This window comes from Typopeltis vanoorti, chromosome 9, assembly GCF_054136105.1.
Source record: "Typopeltis vanoorti isolate ZY-2024b chromosome 9, IOZ_Tvanoo_1.0, whole genome shotgun sequence".
NCBI classification, from domain to species: domain Eukaryota; kingdom Metazoa; phylum Arthropoda; class Arachnida; order Uropygi; family Thelyphonidae; genus Typopeltis; species Typopeltis vanoorti.
This window is the reverse complement of record NC_143557.1, coordinates 61,762,148-61,778,300: the sequence shown is the minus strand read 5'-3', so window position 1 is coordinate 61,778,300 and position 16,153 is coordinate 61,762,148. Positions and strand designations below refer to the sequence as shown.

General features: G+C 36.2%; 1 protein-coding gene across 2 annotated transcripts in view; it reads left to right on the top strand.

Moving 5' to 3' along the window:
- Window positions 1-16,153, top strand: part of Rhp (GTP-Rho-binding protein rhophilin) — a 288,568-nt gene that overhangs the window by 155,085 nt on the left and 117,330 nt on the right. For both annotated transcript variants that reach the window (XM_090398531.1, XM_090398532.1), the window contains one exon: window positions 242-317. In XM_090398531.1, the coding sequence (XP_090254657.1) occupies window positions 242-317 (76 nt within the window). The remainder of the gene's footprint in view (window positions 1-241; window positions 318-16,153) is intronic.

Genomic DNA, 16,153 nt, shown 5'->3' with positions numbered 1-16,153 from the left:
TTTTCCCTATCAAAACAGAATGTTTCACTTTTGTAATCTGAACACAGACATCTCTGCATAAACAGAAAGTAAATTTAGTGCAGTAACAAAATGATTAATTGAAAGGCTTTCAGATGTTAGAAACATATAGCTGTAATGATTTTGATATGCTTTCCTTCTCCTTTTCCCATTTCCATTGTAATATAAAAATAGATGAATTGGTTGATCATAGTAAAATTATTTTCATTGGAAAAATATTTAGTGCCTCTCAAGTAGTTCCTATGATTCCACTTGGCCTTAAGGAAACTAAAGATATTGACTTCAAGGAACCATTTAAAGTAAGTAATGTTTGTTTTGAAGATAACTTACCTGATTTTCTCAATTTGACATTGCTTCATTAAGTTACTCTTAATGCAAACAAACTGCATTTTTTATTGCATTTTAAATACTTATTAGTCTTAGAACTGTATTTTTCTTAATGATTTTGACATATAATATAAGAAAATACAGGATTTTGAAAGTTGATCCTGAAAAAAAAAAATTGCTAGGTTTAACTATGGATAATTAAGCAGATTTGACTATAGAACTTTTATTGCTAAAGATGCTGACAGTATCTTCAGGAACACACACACACACACACACACACACACACACACACACACACACACACACACACACACACACACACACACACACACACACACACACACACACACACACAGAGAGAGAGAGAGAGAGAAATCTCAAATGTTTCCAGTAGCTGTTATTTCTATAAATTGAGATATTGGATTAACAGTTTAATCACATGTATCATTAGGCATATCATGCAAAGTCTGTACATTATTGTGCAAACTTTGTGATTGATGGCACAACAGAGGTAGCAAATGTTACATACACTGAGACTTCCAGATGTCATAAAGAATAATTCCTTGGTTTCTATTTCATGTGCTGTGTGAGCAAATGACCTCAGAAGATTCCTTGAATATTCTGACAAAAGTATTCTCTTCTAAGTAAGGCATGGAGGGAGTTTGCCAATCTACTGTGAGAATCTGAGCCATTTGTTTGCTTCTTTCTTTCTTCTCTGTTATTTTCAACATCACCTACATGTTTTTTTTATGGATTTCAAAACTTCTGGTTTGATGCATGCACACCTTTCTGCAGAAACAAGGAATCTTGTATACCTCAATATGTTTGTAGAATGAAATACTATCCTTAGGGAAATGTAGGAAATTTTGTACAGTGTTATAACTTATAGATACCAAGAAAGTATATACTTGGTTTGATCCTTTATAAAAGTGTAAGCAAACAAGTTTGTGCTTCTATACCCATTATATATATCCTAAATATCAAATTTTATTATTGAAATTAGATATTGCAATAATATCCATAAATGGCTTGATTGAAGCAAAAATTGGAATAATGTGGTAAATTTTTTTAAGAATTCCAAATATCCAATTTCATTAAAAATCCATTAGCCAGAGCCCTGAAACAATCTAAATCGTACTTACCGGGTGCGAAATTTAAGGATGTAAGTGAGAGCATTAGAGTGCAAAAACAGAGGGTGAAAGAAATAACAATTGTGGCTGGTACGAATGAATTGAAAGGTGATAAATTTTTTATGAGAGAGGACTTGAAAGTATTGTTAAAGGTAGCGAAAGAAAAGAGTGACAGAGTTAGAATGGTGAGTCTGTTACCGCGGTATGACAGAGAGGAGTTTAGAAGGAGGGCCATAATCGCAAATGATATTATGCGCAGGTTATGCGGACGGTGTGGTGTGGAATTTGTGGACGTGTGGAATGAGTTTGATGGGCGAAAGGACTTATACAAGATGGATGACCTGCATTTGAATGGACTTGGTGTGCGGAGACTGGAAAAAGTGTTGCTGAATGAAGTGAAAATGGATGTGCAGAACCAGGGAAACTAGAACTACCAAGGAGGGGGGGAAGTGGATATCCAGACATCAGTGAGACAGTTGAGTGTAAAATTGTATATAATGTACCTGAGCCAGCAATAAGGACAAAAAATGGGAATGGGATATTTAGAATAACGCATCAAGATAGGGGTGGAACAAAGGGAACATTGCAATTCATGTATACTAATGCCAGGAGTATTAGGAACAAGAAGGAAGAATTTTTGGCCTTGATTGGCTTTTCCTGGCCACAGGTTATTGGCATTAGTGAAACATGGCTGATGGAAGATGATATAGTTAGTGGGATAGAATGTGTAGGTTATAGTATGTTTAGGAGGGACAGGGAGAATAAAATTGGGGGAGGGGTGTTATTGATGTTAGCTGATGAACTGCAGCCAAGGAGAATTGAAGTATTGCAGGATAGTGAAAGGAGCTCATTTGAGGCTATTTGGTGTGAGATTGATACTGGCAGAATAAAATATACAGTTGGGTGCTGCTATAGACCAGGTGATGGAATAGATGGTGGAGATGGTATGCAAATTGATGAAATGAGTGGAAGGAGGGTAATTATTATGGGGGATTTCAACTATGGTAACATTGATTGGAAGGAGGAGAGGACACATGTGAGGAAGGAAATGGATTTTATTCAATTATTAAGGGATAACTATCTGAAACAGCATGTAATTGAAAATACTAGGGGTGTGAGAGTGCTTGACCTGGTAATAGTATCTGAGAATTTGACTGTAATGAATATGACCATGTTGCCACCTATTGGTGAGAGTGATCATAAGGTCTTGACCTGGGAGGTGGCTAAAGGTGTGAAATTTGTGATTAAGACAGGGTATATGTGGAATTACCGTGCTGGCAAGTATGACAAGCTTAAGAGATTGCTTGGATCAGTGCCATGGCATGTACAACTGCAAGGGCTGGACGTCGATAGAGCATGGGAAGTGATCAAAGATCACTTCCCATGATTTCATTTACAGGAGGTTATGGCTGATTGTATACCTAAGGTCCGAATAGTGAAACAAGGAGGGGTTAAATGGATGAATAACACCATTAAGCTTGAGCTGCAAAAAAAGAAACAACTATGGAGGGAATTTAAAGAAAGGGGTGACCTGCAGGCACACGAACGGTATAAAGTACAGGCCAGAAGGGTAACGAGTGTGGTAAAAACAGCAAAAATCGATTATGAAAGGAAACTAGCTATGCAAGCAAAAGAGAATCCCAAACAGTTGTTTCAATATGCTGCAAGCAAGAAAAAAACTGTACATGGCAAAATGATTTTAAGGAATGACGATGGTAAAGAGTTCACTGAACCAGTCGATATAGTGGAGTTACTGAGCGCGCACTTTGCAAAAGTATATCATCCAGGTGGTGACGTTGAAAAAATGAAGGAACCATTAGTTTATATGGGAATTGTGATGAATGAAGTGGAGGTGAATAGTCTATTACAGAACCTTAATGTGAATACATCTGTGGGATTGGATGGTATACCGGCACGTGTCTTGCATGAAGCGGCTAATGAATTATCAGTGCCCTTGACCATGTTGTTTAATCTGAGTCTCAGGTCTGGCTTAGTCCCGAAGGCGTGGAAAGAGGGGAAAATAGTTTCACTGCATAAAGGAGGATCCAAGACTATGGTTGCAAATTACCGACCGATCAGCATATCAGGAGTCGTTGTCAAGGTCTTGGAGAAAGTAGTCAAGGGAAAAATACAGGAATGGATTGATGAAAATGAGATACTGTACAGAGGACAGCATGGCTTTGTGAAGGGTAGATCATGCCTCAGTAACTTGCTCAAGTTTCATAACAAGGTGACGGCTGAACTGAATAAGGGAAATGGGTTTACAGTGATACTGCTGGACCTGGCAAAGGCGTTTGACAGGATACCACATGGAATTCTAATCCGTAAACTACAACATATGGGAATGGATATAGGGTTGGTGAGATGGATAGCTGGGTGGTTGATGGAGAGATATCAAAGAGTAGTTTATTCAGGAGTAGAGTCCAAAAAACGACCTGTGACTAGTGGTGTGCCACAGGGTTCTGTTCTTGGACCACTGCTGTTTAATCTGTTCATTAACGATATAGGGAAGGGTCTAAGTGGGACAGTTCATTTGTTTGCAGATGATGCAAAGTTGGGTAGGGCGATAGTGAATGCAGAAGATGTCAAAGTCTTGCAAGATGACTTAGATAGATTGGAGTTCTGGACTAAGGAGAATGGATGTCAATTTAATGTGACAAAATGTAAGGTTATGCATTTCGGAGTGAAAAGATTAGCAGCAGTATACCACATTGATGGAACTGTACTCCAAGAGATTGATGAGGCCAGGGACTTGGGAGTGTTGGTGGATAGGGAGATGAAGTTTAGGGGGGCACATTGCGAAAGTAGCTAAATCAGCTCATCAACTCACTTGGTTGTTGAAAAATACCTTGACGAGCAGAGAAAAACAAGTTATTGTACCTCTGTACCGAGCCCTGATAAGACCTCATCTCGACTACTGTGCCCAGATTTGGTCACCTCGGTTCCTTCTTGATGGGGAGGAGGTTGAGAGGATCCAGAGGCGAGTGACCAAGATGATAGCAGGTCTATGGAATGAACCATATGAGAACAGGTTGAAGATTTGTGGGTTGCAGAAACTAGTTGATAGGCAGAAAAGGGGAGACATGATTGAGACATTCAAATTGATAAAAGGATTCTATAGGATTAATTCAGATGATATTTTTGAGATCAGGACTGGTGGTGGGAGAACTAGGGGACACCCATGGAAGCTGGGCAAGAGCATGGTTAGCAGGGGTGTTAGAGCTGGGTTCTTTACTTTTAGAGTGGTAAATGAGTGGAATAAGCTGCCAGAGTCTGTTGCGGGTGCTATGACAGTGAGCGAGTTCAAGGCAAGGTATGATAGATACTGTGAGAATGTTGAACAGCTGCGTGAACATGATGTTTAGGGCCTCCCTCGATGAGTCTAAGGACTCCTGGAGTAGCCCGTGGTAATAATAATAATAATTTGCATATATATGAAGAGACAAACAAATTCAATAAGTACTTACACACATTTGTGAGACACAATAAGTGTTACCTGACTGGCTTAGACAGATGACTAGCCATGGTGTAATCTCTTGTTAAGAGATACATATAGCGGATTAAAGAGTTTTCTTCTGGGCACATGTTCTATGCCCAGACTGAAAACTTCCAAAATCTTGGTTAAGTTTAAACTGTGTAACCATTTGTAGTGAATGACAAGCAGTAACAACAGAAAAGTAATGCTAACATGGGACATCACAAGCTTGCAACTGTAGCAATACTCATATCCAAAAATTGAGAGAGTGGAAACCTGTTTTTATTTTTAACGAAACAAGAGGATATGAAATTCGATTCTTGATTAAACAAAGATGGAAAACAGCCATAATAGAGCTGAAGACAATTATGGAAACAGAATATTTACTTAGTATTCTGTTCTTTTCTTAAGTATTTACAAAAAAATCACAAGTTGTACATCAGAAATACCAAAACAGCCAAAATAAAGAGAATTATTATTATTACCTGACACCTCCAAGGAGTTCAAAGACTCATTGAGAGAGGGCACTCACCTCACAACTCTCAGTCTCCAGCACTCAATCCACTAACTACAGGAAACCGCATCATCTACACCAGTGGTATCTTGTCCATAACGACTGCAGAGCTGCAGCCCCTCCAGTATGAAATGAAAGTTCCTGTTTTATTATCAGTGTTTGCAAATTTTTATATATTTATCTAAAAAACATTATTTTCTTGTTTGTAATACAATACTGCTCATAGTATTTTATATAATTCATTTTGTAACAATAGTTGTATTTTGTAGTAGTCAATGTACTGGCTAATATACTCACAGCTGGAGCTGTATTCAATGCAGACCTCACCAAACCGCTACTTATTGGGGATAATGCAGTGGAGGTAACACATGATTTATGTGCAGTTTGGGCTGGTAGCATTGCAGCCCAAGATATGTTACCACTACACGTGCACAAACAACACAAATTAACATCGCCATTATCATAAGTAAATATTGTGCATTTACTAGCATTTATGTTTCTCAGCTCTCAATAGAATTAAAACTTTAAGAAATTCAAGGGCACAAAATTGACTTACTTCTTTAGCCATGTTAAGTATACAGAAAAACATGATTACAAATATGACAAATTTTAACGATAAGGTCATAGATAAATTTGTAAATCAAAAAGAACGAAGAATGGAATTTAAATCTAGACAGATAATTATCTCGCCATTTTTCTTTTTACATTCATTAATTGTATTTATGTGTATAACTTGACTTAGCAAGTAAATGACATTATTGTTTCGATCCATATTGATTTTTTTTTTTAAATTTTATTGCTACACCCCACCACTACAAATTCTTACGAGCCACCACCGATCTACACCCATGCCATCTGCTATCTACCATCACCACCACCACCACTAGTATTTTCACAGACAATCACAAATATCCATGTCTACGACGGGATTTGAACCTGCAGCCTTTTGGCTGCATAGTAAATACGCTATCCACTCGGCCAACCAAGCTTTGACCGGCCTGGTTGGCCAAGAAATAAATGAGTATTTTGAACTCAAACTTGTAAAGGAAGGAAATTGAAAGGCAGAATGCTAACAATGTGTTGATGAATAATGATTTGAAGTCATTTTTTCATATATGAGTAGCCAAAAAGGTGTCACACATTATTAAAATACTGTGGATTAGAGAAAGTTGTTTCCACTTGGTTATACTACAAAACTTCTAACAACTATACTAAATTGTAATGAATTTAGTTTAATCCTTTATCCAAGTGTAAGCAAACAAAGTTTGCACCTGAAAATATCTTCAGGACTGAGTTAAGGTAGTGCAACACCAGGCAACTCCGAGCAAAGTTGGACCAAGCTCTCATCACGCCTTGTCTCAGTATCTCCCATAATGCAAAACACATCTCCTTGCAGATGCAGACATGTATATACTGCTATGCATTAAGGGAAGGGCCACTACCCAGACCAGTTTCAACCTTTATTGAGGTCTCGTCAGGGGGAAGCAGACCCAAACGTGGAGATACTAAGGCAGAAGCAATAGGAAAGGTCATATTTATAGGAGTTGCCAACAGGTGTACCACCTTATTATTGAATTACTCTGGATTTAGAGAACGATGTTGGAAGTTTATTTTTCACTTGGTTAGACTATAATGAATTTAGTAATTAAATTTAGTACTGAATTCATTATAGTCTAACCAAGTGAAAAATAAACTTCCAGTATACTAAATTGCTAACAATGCATTAATGAATAATGATTTAGAATAACACTAGCTTTAAAATATCAAACATGAACTAAATTTATCTATAAAAACAGATGCTCATGCATACTATTAGCAAGAGATGGATCAATCTATAGACTGATCAATTTCTTAGTGCTACATGACTAAAGACAGGTGTCCTGGACATCAGCAGCTGCAGCATCACCAAGACTTACAAATGCTATCCAAGAGATGAAAAAAGTAAAGGTCATGGTCAGTGTTCCCTCTAATTTTGGCTGGCCCATGTGTGCATGGAAAACCATTCTGTGTGCAAGTTTTGAGTCTGAGACTCAATGTGTGCACTAATGTAATATTTCTCATATCATTGTTGTCCTATTTTTCATCTAGCAATAACTTAAAATTGCAAGCACTAAATTAATTCACTTAAATCCATATAGTTACAAGAATCCATGACCCTGTGCATGTTGCATTTAGAATGACTATACTCTCTGGACAGTAGACACTCTAAACAAATATGTCTCTACCAACTTGTTGAAATCCACATCATTTCGCTCGCATCCCACAAGTAGTTAAAAGTAGTTACAGTATATTAAGTTGGAAAGGGTTAGAGTAATATTGGAGTGGAGATATTGGAGAAATAACTAAATAAAATCAGTGAAAGTATGATTTATCATATAATTCATTTTTATAATATGTTCAAAAATTACTGACTGTAAATTGGAAATTCTAAAAACAAAAATTTTGTGCATGCAGCTACTAGCATGTGCACTTTCTTTTTAATGGATGTGCATGCACAGTTTAGAGGAAACAGTGGATAATTCTATATTTTATATTAAAGAATTAATTGTGATTCTTCTATACAAGAAAAACTGTAGGTAAGATATGATTTTTTAACGATACTTGTGACATAATGATTAAAAATATATACATGTTTACACAAGAATAATGTTTAATTTGCCAAATATTTCAGTCTGAATATTACAGACCATCTACAGTGGCTACATAGGAATAGTTTTAAAAAACAAGATGGAATACAAACAATTGACACATTCTATGTGTGAATGATCAATTGTTCGTATTCCACCTTGTTTTTTAAAACTATTCTTATGTAGCCACTGAAGATGGTCTGTAATATTCAGACCGAAATATTTGGCAAATTAAACATTATTCTTGTGTAAACGTGTATATATTTCTAGTAGATGAGATAGTTTTATTCCAGTAAGTCTTACTTCCTCATAAATTAACAAGTTCTTCATTATACTGATTGAACATAGGATCTTAGACCAATCCAAAGCAAATCAGTGCTATTATTAGACGAGCAGGATTCAAGACAAAACATCACCTACAGAGAAGCATTATCTGTTGTACAATAAAATTTACAATAAGAAACAGATCAAGTGATCACCAAGCCATATTTCTGAGCTTTCCTTTTCTCTCCATCTCATTGTGCTCTCTGGCATGTGAGAGATTCCAGAGAATACATTCAAAATGCCAGAGTACATATACCCAGAATACCCTTTGACAGCAGACAAGACCTAGATATACAATATAAAGTAATCAAAGAATCAAAATCTATGGAGATTGGGCCAATGCACAAAGAATCATTTGTCTATTTATATTTAAAAAGGAAGCTGAGAAGACTATTATATTTCCTAATTCAGTGCTTCCCAAACTTATGGATGTAAAGGCCCCTTTGCAAAAATTAAAATATTTCATGGCTCCATCGGAAAAAAAATCGTAATACAGACATATATTATTATAATATTTATTGTATTTATATTCAATACAAAACATACACAGGGAATATTACAAAATTCAAATGCATGTATTACATTTTTAGCATCTTACATACACATTTGACATGGCACACTTAGTCTTAAAACATTTTAAATTTGTTTTCATTATTTAATGTCCCCTCTCTCAACAAAAAACGGCTCCCAAGGGGGTGGGGGGATTGGCCCACAGTTTGGGAAGCGCTGTCCTAAGTTAACATCAACACCCATGCTTGAGTAAAAACTTAGAACAATCTAAACAGTAATGGAAAGAAGTATTCTGGGAATTACAATCAGTACAGAGGACAAAAAAATGGGCATTAAGCATACCACAAAAACTATCGTGGTATTCAGAGCAAAACAGTTTACTTGGAACTAGGATGACCACATACCTGACATGAAATTGAGAACTCGATAAAACCTTGAAGATTTGTACAATTTTTGAATAATTGCTATCCAAAAATCACATTCATATTAGGAACAGAAAAGACAATATATTATCATTTCCAGATATCCTCCTACTCCTCCTCCTCCTCATCATCATCATCATCAAATTCCTGCCATGTACCCTCAAGGGGGTGTACAGGATATGATAGTACTACATGGAAAAAATTACGTCATTACTAACTTCCTATCTACAATTTTCCTCCAAATCAGTCTGTTACTTGTCAAGACTCCAACATTATCAAATCTTATATTTCTATCGTCTAAGGCACTTTGTACCATATCGATCCACCTATATCTTGATCTTCCTATGGGTCGTTTTGCTGCCAACCTGGCAGAGAACACTTGCTTTGCTAATCTTTCTTCGCCCATTCTGTTTAAGTGACCATACCACCTGAGATTAGTTCTGCTAACGCATTCCTGGATACTGACAATGTCAAGTTCTTTCCTAATATCCTCGTTTTTAATATGATATTGCCATTGATGCCATCTGTTCAGGCCTATAATCTTTCTCACGACTCTCATATCTGTGGTCTCTAGTCTTTGGTCAAGTGTTTTACTTCTGACCCAGCTCTCAGATCCATAAGTTAAAATTGGTTTGAACAATCTTGTATATATACAGCTAATTTAGTGTTCTGACTAATTTCTCTCTTATTCCATATGAATTTATTCAATTGACTTCCCACCATACCAGTTTTGCTGATTCTGATTGTCTATTTCTATATTTGATTTACCATCTTCAGTAAAAATTGTGCCTAAGTAGCTGAAATGTTTTACTTGTTCCACAAGTTCTCCATTCACAACACAGTTGACATTTTCAATGATTCTGCCTATTTTCGTTGTCTTTGTCTTTTTATTGCTGATCTTCATAATATATTTATTACAACAGCTATTCAATTTAGTCAGAGAATCTTGCAGACTTGTAGAGGATTTATTTAGAAGTATAACATCATCCGCATAAAGCAAAGAGCTGATGTTAACATCTCCAATTTTGATGTTTAATCATCAAAATTGGATGTTTAATACCACTTTCCTTCATAATGTGATTCATATAGATAATGAATAACAGAGGGGATAATGTACATCCTTGTCTCACACCAGATTTAACATTAAACCATCTTCCTCTACTTCCTTCAGTTCTAACTGCTGACTTACAACTCAAATAAAGACTGAGTATTGCTTGATATAATGCCCAATTGACACCATATAACTGTAGAGTATCGAATAGCTTCTCTCTTGGCACCTTGTCATATGCTTTTTCCAAATCGACAAAACTTAAATACAGATCTTTGTTATATTCCCAGGCTTTCTCGACTATTTGTCGTAAAGTGAAGATCTGATCCTGACAGCCTCTATTTGCCTGAATCCAGCTTGTTCTTCAGCAAGCTTTTCTTCCACAATTCTTCTCAACCGTTTTTCAAGTATACTTGCATAGATCTTGCCAGGAACACTCAGTAGGGAAATACCTCTGTAATTCTCACATTCAATTTTATTCCCCTTTTTATATATGGGTACTATGAGAGCTCTACTCCAATCATCGGGAATTCGTCCCTCTGTCTAGGCTTTCTGAACTATGCAGTGCAGCCACTGTAAGACTCTTATACCACCATACTTCAGCATTTCTGGTCGAATATCATCTACTCTTGCTGCCTTTCCACATTTCAAGCCTTTGATGGCTTTTTCTACTTCAAGTATGGATATGTTTTCCTGACTGCATGCCTGGTCAGTGTTTTTTACCACTGTTCTGTGATCACTGCTTGTTTCATTTAGCAGCTTTTCAAAGTAATTACTCCATACTTCAAGGATATCTTTTTCTCCTGTTTTCATGTCACCTTTATCATCTCTAACTCCTTTTACAGCACTCTTTCCTCCATTCTTAAGCTTCTTCGACAACCTCCAGAATATTTTGCCACCTTCTTGATATTTATTTTCTATATTCTTGCCAAAGTCCTCTCATGACTTTTGTTTAGCTAGTTTTACACAGTGTTTAGCATTCTTGCATTTGTCTCTATATTCTCTAAGAGCACAAGGTGACTTATTTGACAGGAACTTTTGATATGCTTTTTTCTTTTCCTTCACTGTCTCTTTAACTTCCTGTGTCCACCAGGGAGTTCTGATTTTTTTATCCTTGCAGACAACCTCACCACATGCCTCTCTGGCAGAATCGATCAATGTTTTCTTCAGAGTTTGCCAATGAATCTCCAAGGTTTGATTCCTGTTTTCAAACTCAAATTCTCAAATTCTTTCATTTTTCTTCAATAATCTTTGTGTATTTTAGTCTACAGTTCGCATCTGAGAGCTGCTCAACTTTTATTCGCTTTAAAACTTTCTTACATGTTATTCTTTTGAATATGAAATTCAGTTTTATCCTGCTCAAGACTAAATAGTGATCACTTCCAATTTCAAATTCTCTGTACACTCTGGTGCAGGACACCAGAGTGTACAGAGTGAAAACATCACTATCAACAATAACATAGTCAATGAGACTTTTCTTATTCCTAGCCTCTTCTCTCCATGTCATTTTGTGCACATTTTTATGTTGGAACATGGTGTTAGTAATAACCAGTCCATGTCCTGAGCAGAAATCCAACAGATATTTGCCATTATTATTAGCTTTGCTCTTTTCTCCAAATTTTCCCAAAATATTTTTGTATGTCTCACAATCATTTCCTGTGCTGCTATTTAGATCCCCAACAAGGACCAACTTTTCCTTTTTCATTGTGTCAGTAGCTTTCTCTAGAGCCTCAAAAAATTCCTCTACTTCTACTTAGTAGAACCTTCTGTGGGATCATAGGCACAAATAAGTCTCATTGTCCAGTTCCCCATTCTCATATTTGCCAACATTACTCTACTTGAGACTGCCTGCCATTCAAGAAGATTAGCCTCGTATTTTGTGTTGAATACTATGGCTACTCCTTCTTTTCCTTGATTGTCATTACCAAATTTTTGTCTTTTTTGTTTCAGTCACCCCTATTATGTCGATCTGGTACTTATCTAATTCCTCAGCTAGCTCCATTTCTTTGCTATTCAGGCTTCTTATGTTGATAGTACCGATCTTTAACTCTGGTGATGTTGAGTTGGGGTTTGTTTTCAGATTTGTTCCAGTAGCTGACTTTTCGCTGTTCGCCCTGGTTCCCTGGCGAAAACAACGGGGGCCTTGTTTAACCAAGCGACGCCCCAGCCGGCATGAAATTTTGTCATGTTGTACCATCATTTTTTTTTTGGTTTAACCAATAAGAATACAATTTGGTCGACTAAATCCCAAATTGCCAGCCCATCCTCGTTCGTTCAGTATCCAAGTAGATACCCAACAGGGTGCACCTCGAGAAGGTGAGGATTTGATATTAGGTCAGAAGCCCTGGTCGGTTCTCCGCATTCCTTTAAAGGCTATGTGGAGGTCTCTTCTCAGTTATACAGCTTTGACCCTTAATCATTGCCCAGATATCCTTGGTCAACAAAAACATCAGTGGAGGATTACCATTAGAGGTTTATAAAAAAACAAACCCATATGCATAGGTATTTACATGCTGGTGCTTTTCATCACCCTCAACAAAAATTAGGTAACATTAGAACCTAAAAAAAAGATTTAAATGTACTCAAGTATGATGAAATTAAAAGAAAACAACTTCAAATCCTATTTTGTTAATTTCTCCAAAATGGATACTCAAAGAAGGTTACTGAAGAAACTTATTTTCCTATGGACAGCCCTATTTTAACTCATAAATTAATTTCAAAGGCACTATCTGCTTACCATATATGTTGGAAACGCATCGAGAAAAATAGCCCGATTATTAAAATCAGTGAAAGTTAGAATAGCCTTCAAACTAGTTAACAGTGTACAAAGTTGTTGGAAGTTTTTCTACTTGGTTATATAAATAAAGATAAGAACGTATATACTTGGTTTGATTCTTTATCCAAGTGTAAGCAAACAAGTTTGCACTTGAACTATTTTCAGGACTGGGGCAACTCATATAAAGAAGCTAATGACTTCATATCACTTGCCTTAGTATCCCATAATGTAAAGCATATCTCCTTGCAGACATGTAAAATTCTATTCAGACCAGTTTCGACCTTTATTGAGGTCTCATCAGTGAGAGCCAGACCCAGAGGTGATACTAAGGTTGAAGTAATGCTGAAGTCATATTTTCATATACAAGTAGCCAAAAAGTGTCACACCTTATTATTAAAATACTCAAGATTAGAGAAAGTTGTTGGAGGTTTTAGTATTGTTGTTGTTGTATAGTATTTAGTATAGTTAGAAGTTTTATAGTATAACCAAGTGGAAATAACTTTCTCTAATCCAGAGTATTTTAATAATGTGTGACACCTTTTGGCTACTCATATATGAAAATATGACTTCAAATCATTATACATCAAATGCATTGTTAGCATTCTGCCTTTCAATTTCCTTTCTTTGCAAGTCTGAGTTCAAAATACTCGTTTATTTTTTGGCCAACCAGTCAGACAAGCCAGTCAAAGCTTAGTTGGCTGAATGGGTAGTGTATTTGCTCTGCAGCCAAAAGGCTGCAGGTTCAAATCCCGTTATAGGCATGAATGTTTGTGATTGTCTATGAAAATACTAGTGGTGGTGGTGATGGTGGACAGCAGATGGCATAGGTGTAGATCGGTGGTGGCTCGTAAGAATTTGTAGTGGTGGGGTGTAGCAATAAAAGTAAAACAAAAAAAAATCGACGTGGATTGAAAGAATTATGTAATTTATTTGCTAAGTCAAGTTATACACTTAAATTCAATTGAATGTAAAAAGAAAAATGTCAAGAGAATGATTATCTGTCTATATTTAAATTCCATTCTTTGTTCTTTTTGATTTACAAATTTATCTATGACCTTATCATTAAAATTTGTCATATTTGTAATCATGTTTTTCTGTATACTTAGCATGGCTAAAGAAGTAAGTCAATTTTGTGCCCTTGAATTTCTTAAAGTTTTAATTCTGTTGAGAGCTGAGAATCATAAATGCTAGTAAATGCACAATATTTACTTATGATAATGGCGATGTTAATTTGTGTTGTTTGTGCACGTGTAGTGGTAACATATCTTAGGCTGCAATGCTTCCAGCCCAAACTGCATGTAAATCATGTGTTACCTCCACTGCATTATCCCCAATAGGTAGCGGTTTGGTGAGGTCTGCATTGAATGCAGCTCCAGCATTGAGTATACTAGCCAGTACTGACCTAGCCCGCGCAGTACATTGACTACTGCAAAATACAACTGTTGCTGCAAAATGAATTATATAAAATACTATCGAGCAGTACTGTATTACAAACAAGAAAATAATGTTTTTTAGATAAATATATAAAAATTTGCAAACACCGATAATAAAACAGGAACTTTCATTTTATACTGGAGGGTCTGCAGCTCTGCAGCCCTTATGGACTAGCTACCACTGGTGTAGATGATGCGATTCACTGTAGTTAGTGGATTGAGTGCTGGAGACGGAGAGTTGTGGAGTGAGTGCCCTCCCTCAGTGAGTCTTTGAACTCCTTGGAGGCGTCAAGTAATAATAATAATTCTTTTTATCTTGGCTGTTTTGGTATTTGTGATGTAGAACTTGTCATTTTTTTGTAAATACTTAAGAAAAGAACAGAATACTAAGTAAACTCAGTATTTTGTTTTCATTCTGTTTCCATAATTGTCTTCGGATGCATGAGCATTTTTTTATAGATGCATAACTGATTGTAATTTTTACACTTATTAAACTGAATTACAAAATCTGAATTGATCTGAATAGTCAACAGGTGTCACACCTGATTACTAAAATACTCTAGATTAGAGATAGATGTTGAAAGTGTTTTTACACGAGACCTCAATAAAGGTCGAAACTGGTCTGGGTAGTGGCCCTTCCCATAATGCTTTTCATATATGTCTGTAAGGATATGTGCTTTGCATTATGGGATACTAAGGCAATTGATGTGAAGAGACTTCATGTGCAAACTTTGCTTGCCTACACTTGGATAAAGGATGAAACCAAGTGTATAATTTCTTGGTATCTTTAATTTGAAAGTCGAAAAAAAATGTTCTTTAAATGTCAACTGCTACTGTAATGTAAATGTATGAGTGATTGTCTTTATTTACTAAATGTCTGCAATGTTGTTGTTAATTTCAGCATTGTGAGAGGTTGTAGACCTTGTATTTTTGTCATTAACTTTACCTTTGGGTGTTATAATTTTTAAGAAGACTGCACTTTCAGATAGTCCTTTAGCTCTATTATGGTTGTTTTCCATCTTTGTTTAATCAAGAATCGAATTTCATATCCTCTTGTTTTGTTAAAAATAAAAACAGGTTTCCACTCTATCTCAACTTTTGGATATGAGTGTTGTTAGAGTTACAAACTTGTGATGTCCCATGTTAGCATTACTTTTCTGTTGTTACTGCTTGTCATTCACTTCAAATGGTTCCACATTTTAAAATTAACAAAGATTTTGTTGAAGTTTTCTTCTGAGCATATAACATGTGCCCAGAAGAAAACTTCTTAATCTGCTATATGCAGTAGCGTATTTAGGAATAGGCCCGGGCCTAGAGCGCCAAATTTTGAGGGGCGGCAGAAATTTCCGGGCTCTCATTTTTGTAATTATAACATGTTCTTTATATGCTGCATCTACTCACAAGTAGAGAAATATTTTTCTTTTCCTCATTGTAAGTTTATTGGAGATTACACCATTGGAGATTACACCATTTTTTCCAAGGCTGGTCATCTGCCTAAGCCAGTCAGGTAACTCTTATTGTGTCTCACAAATGTGTGTAAGCACTTATT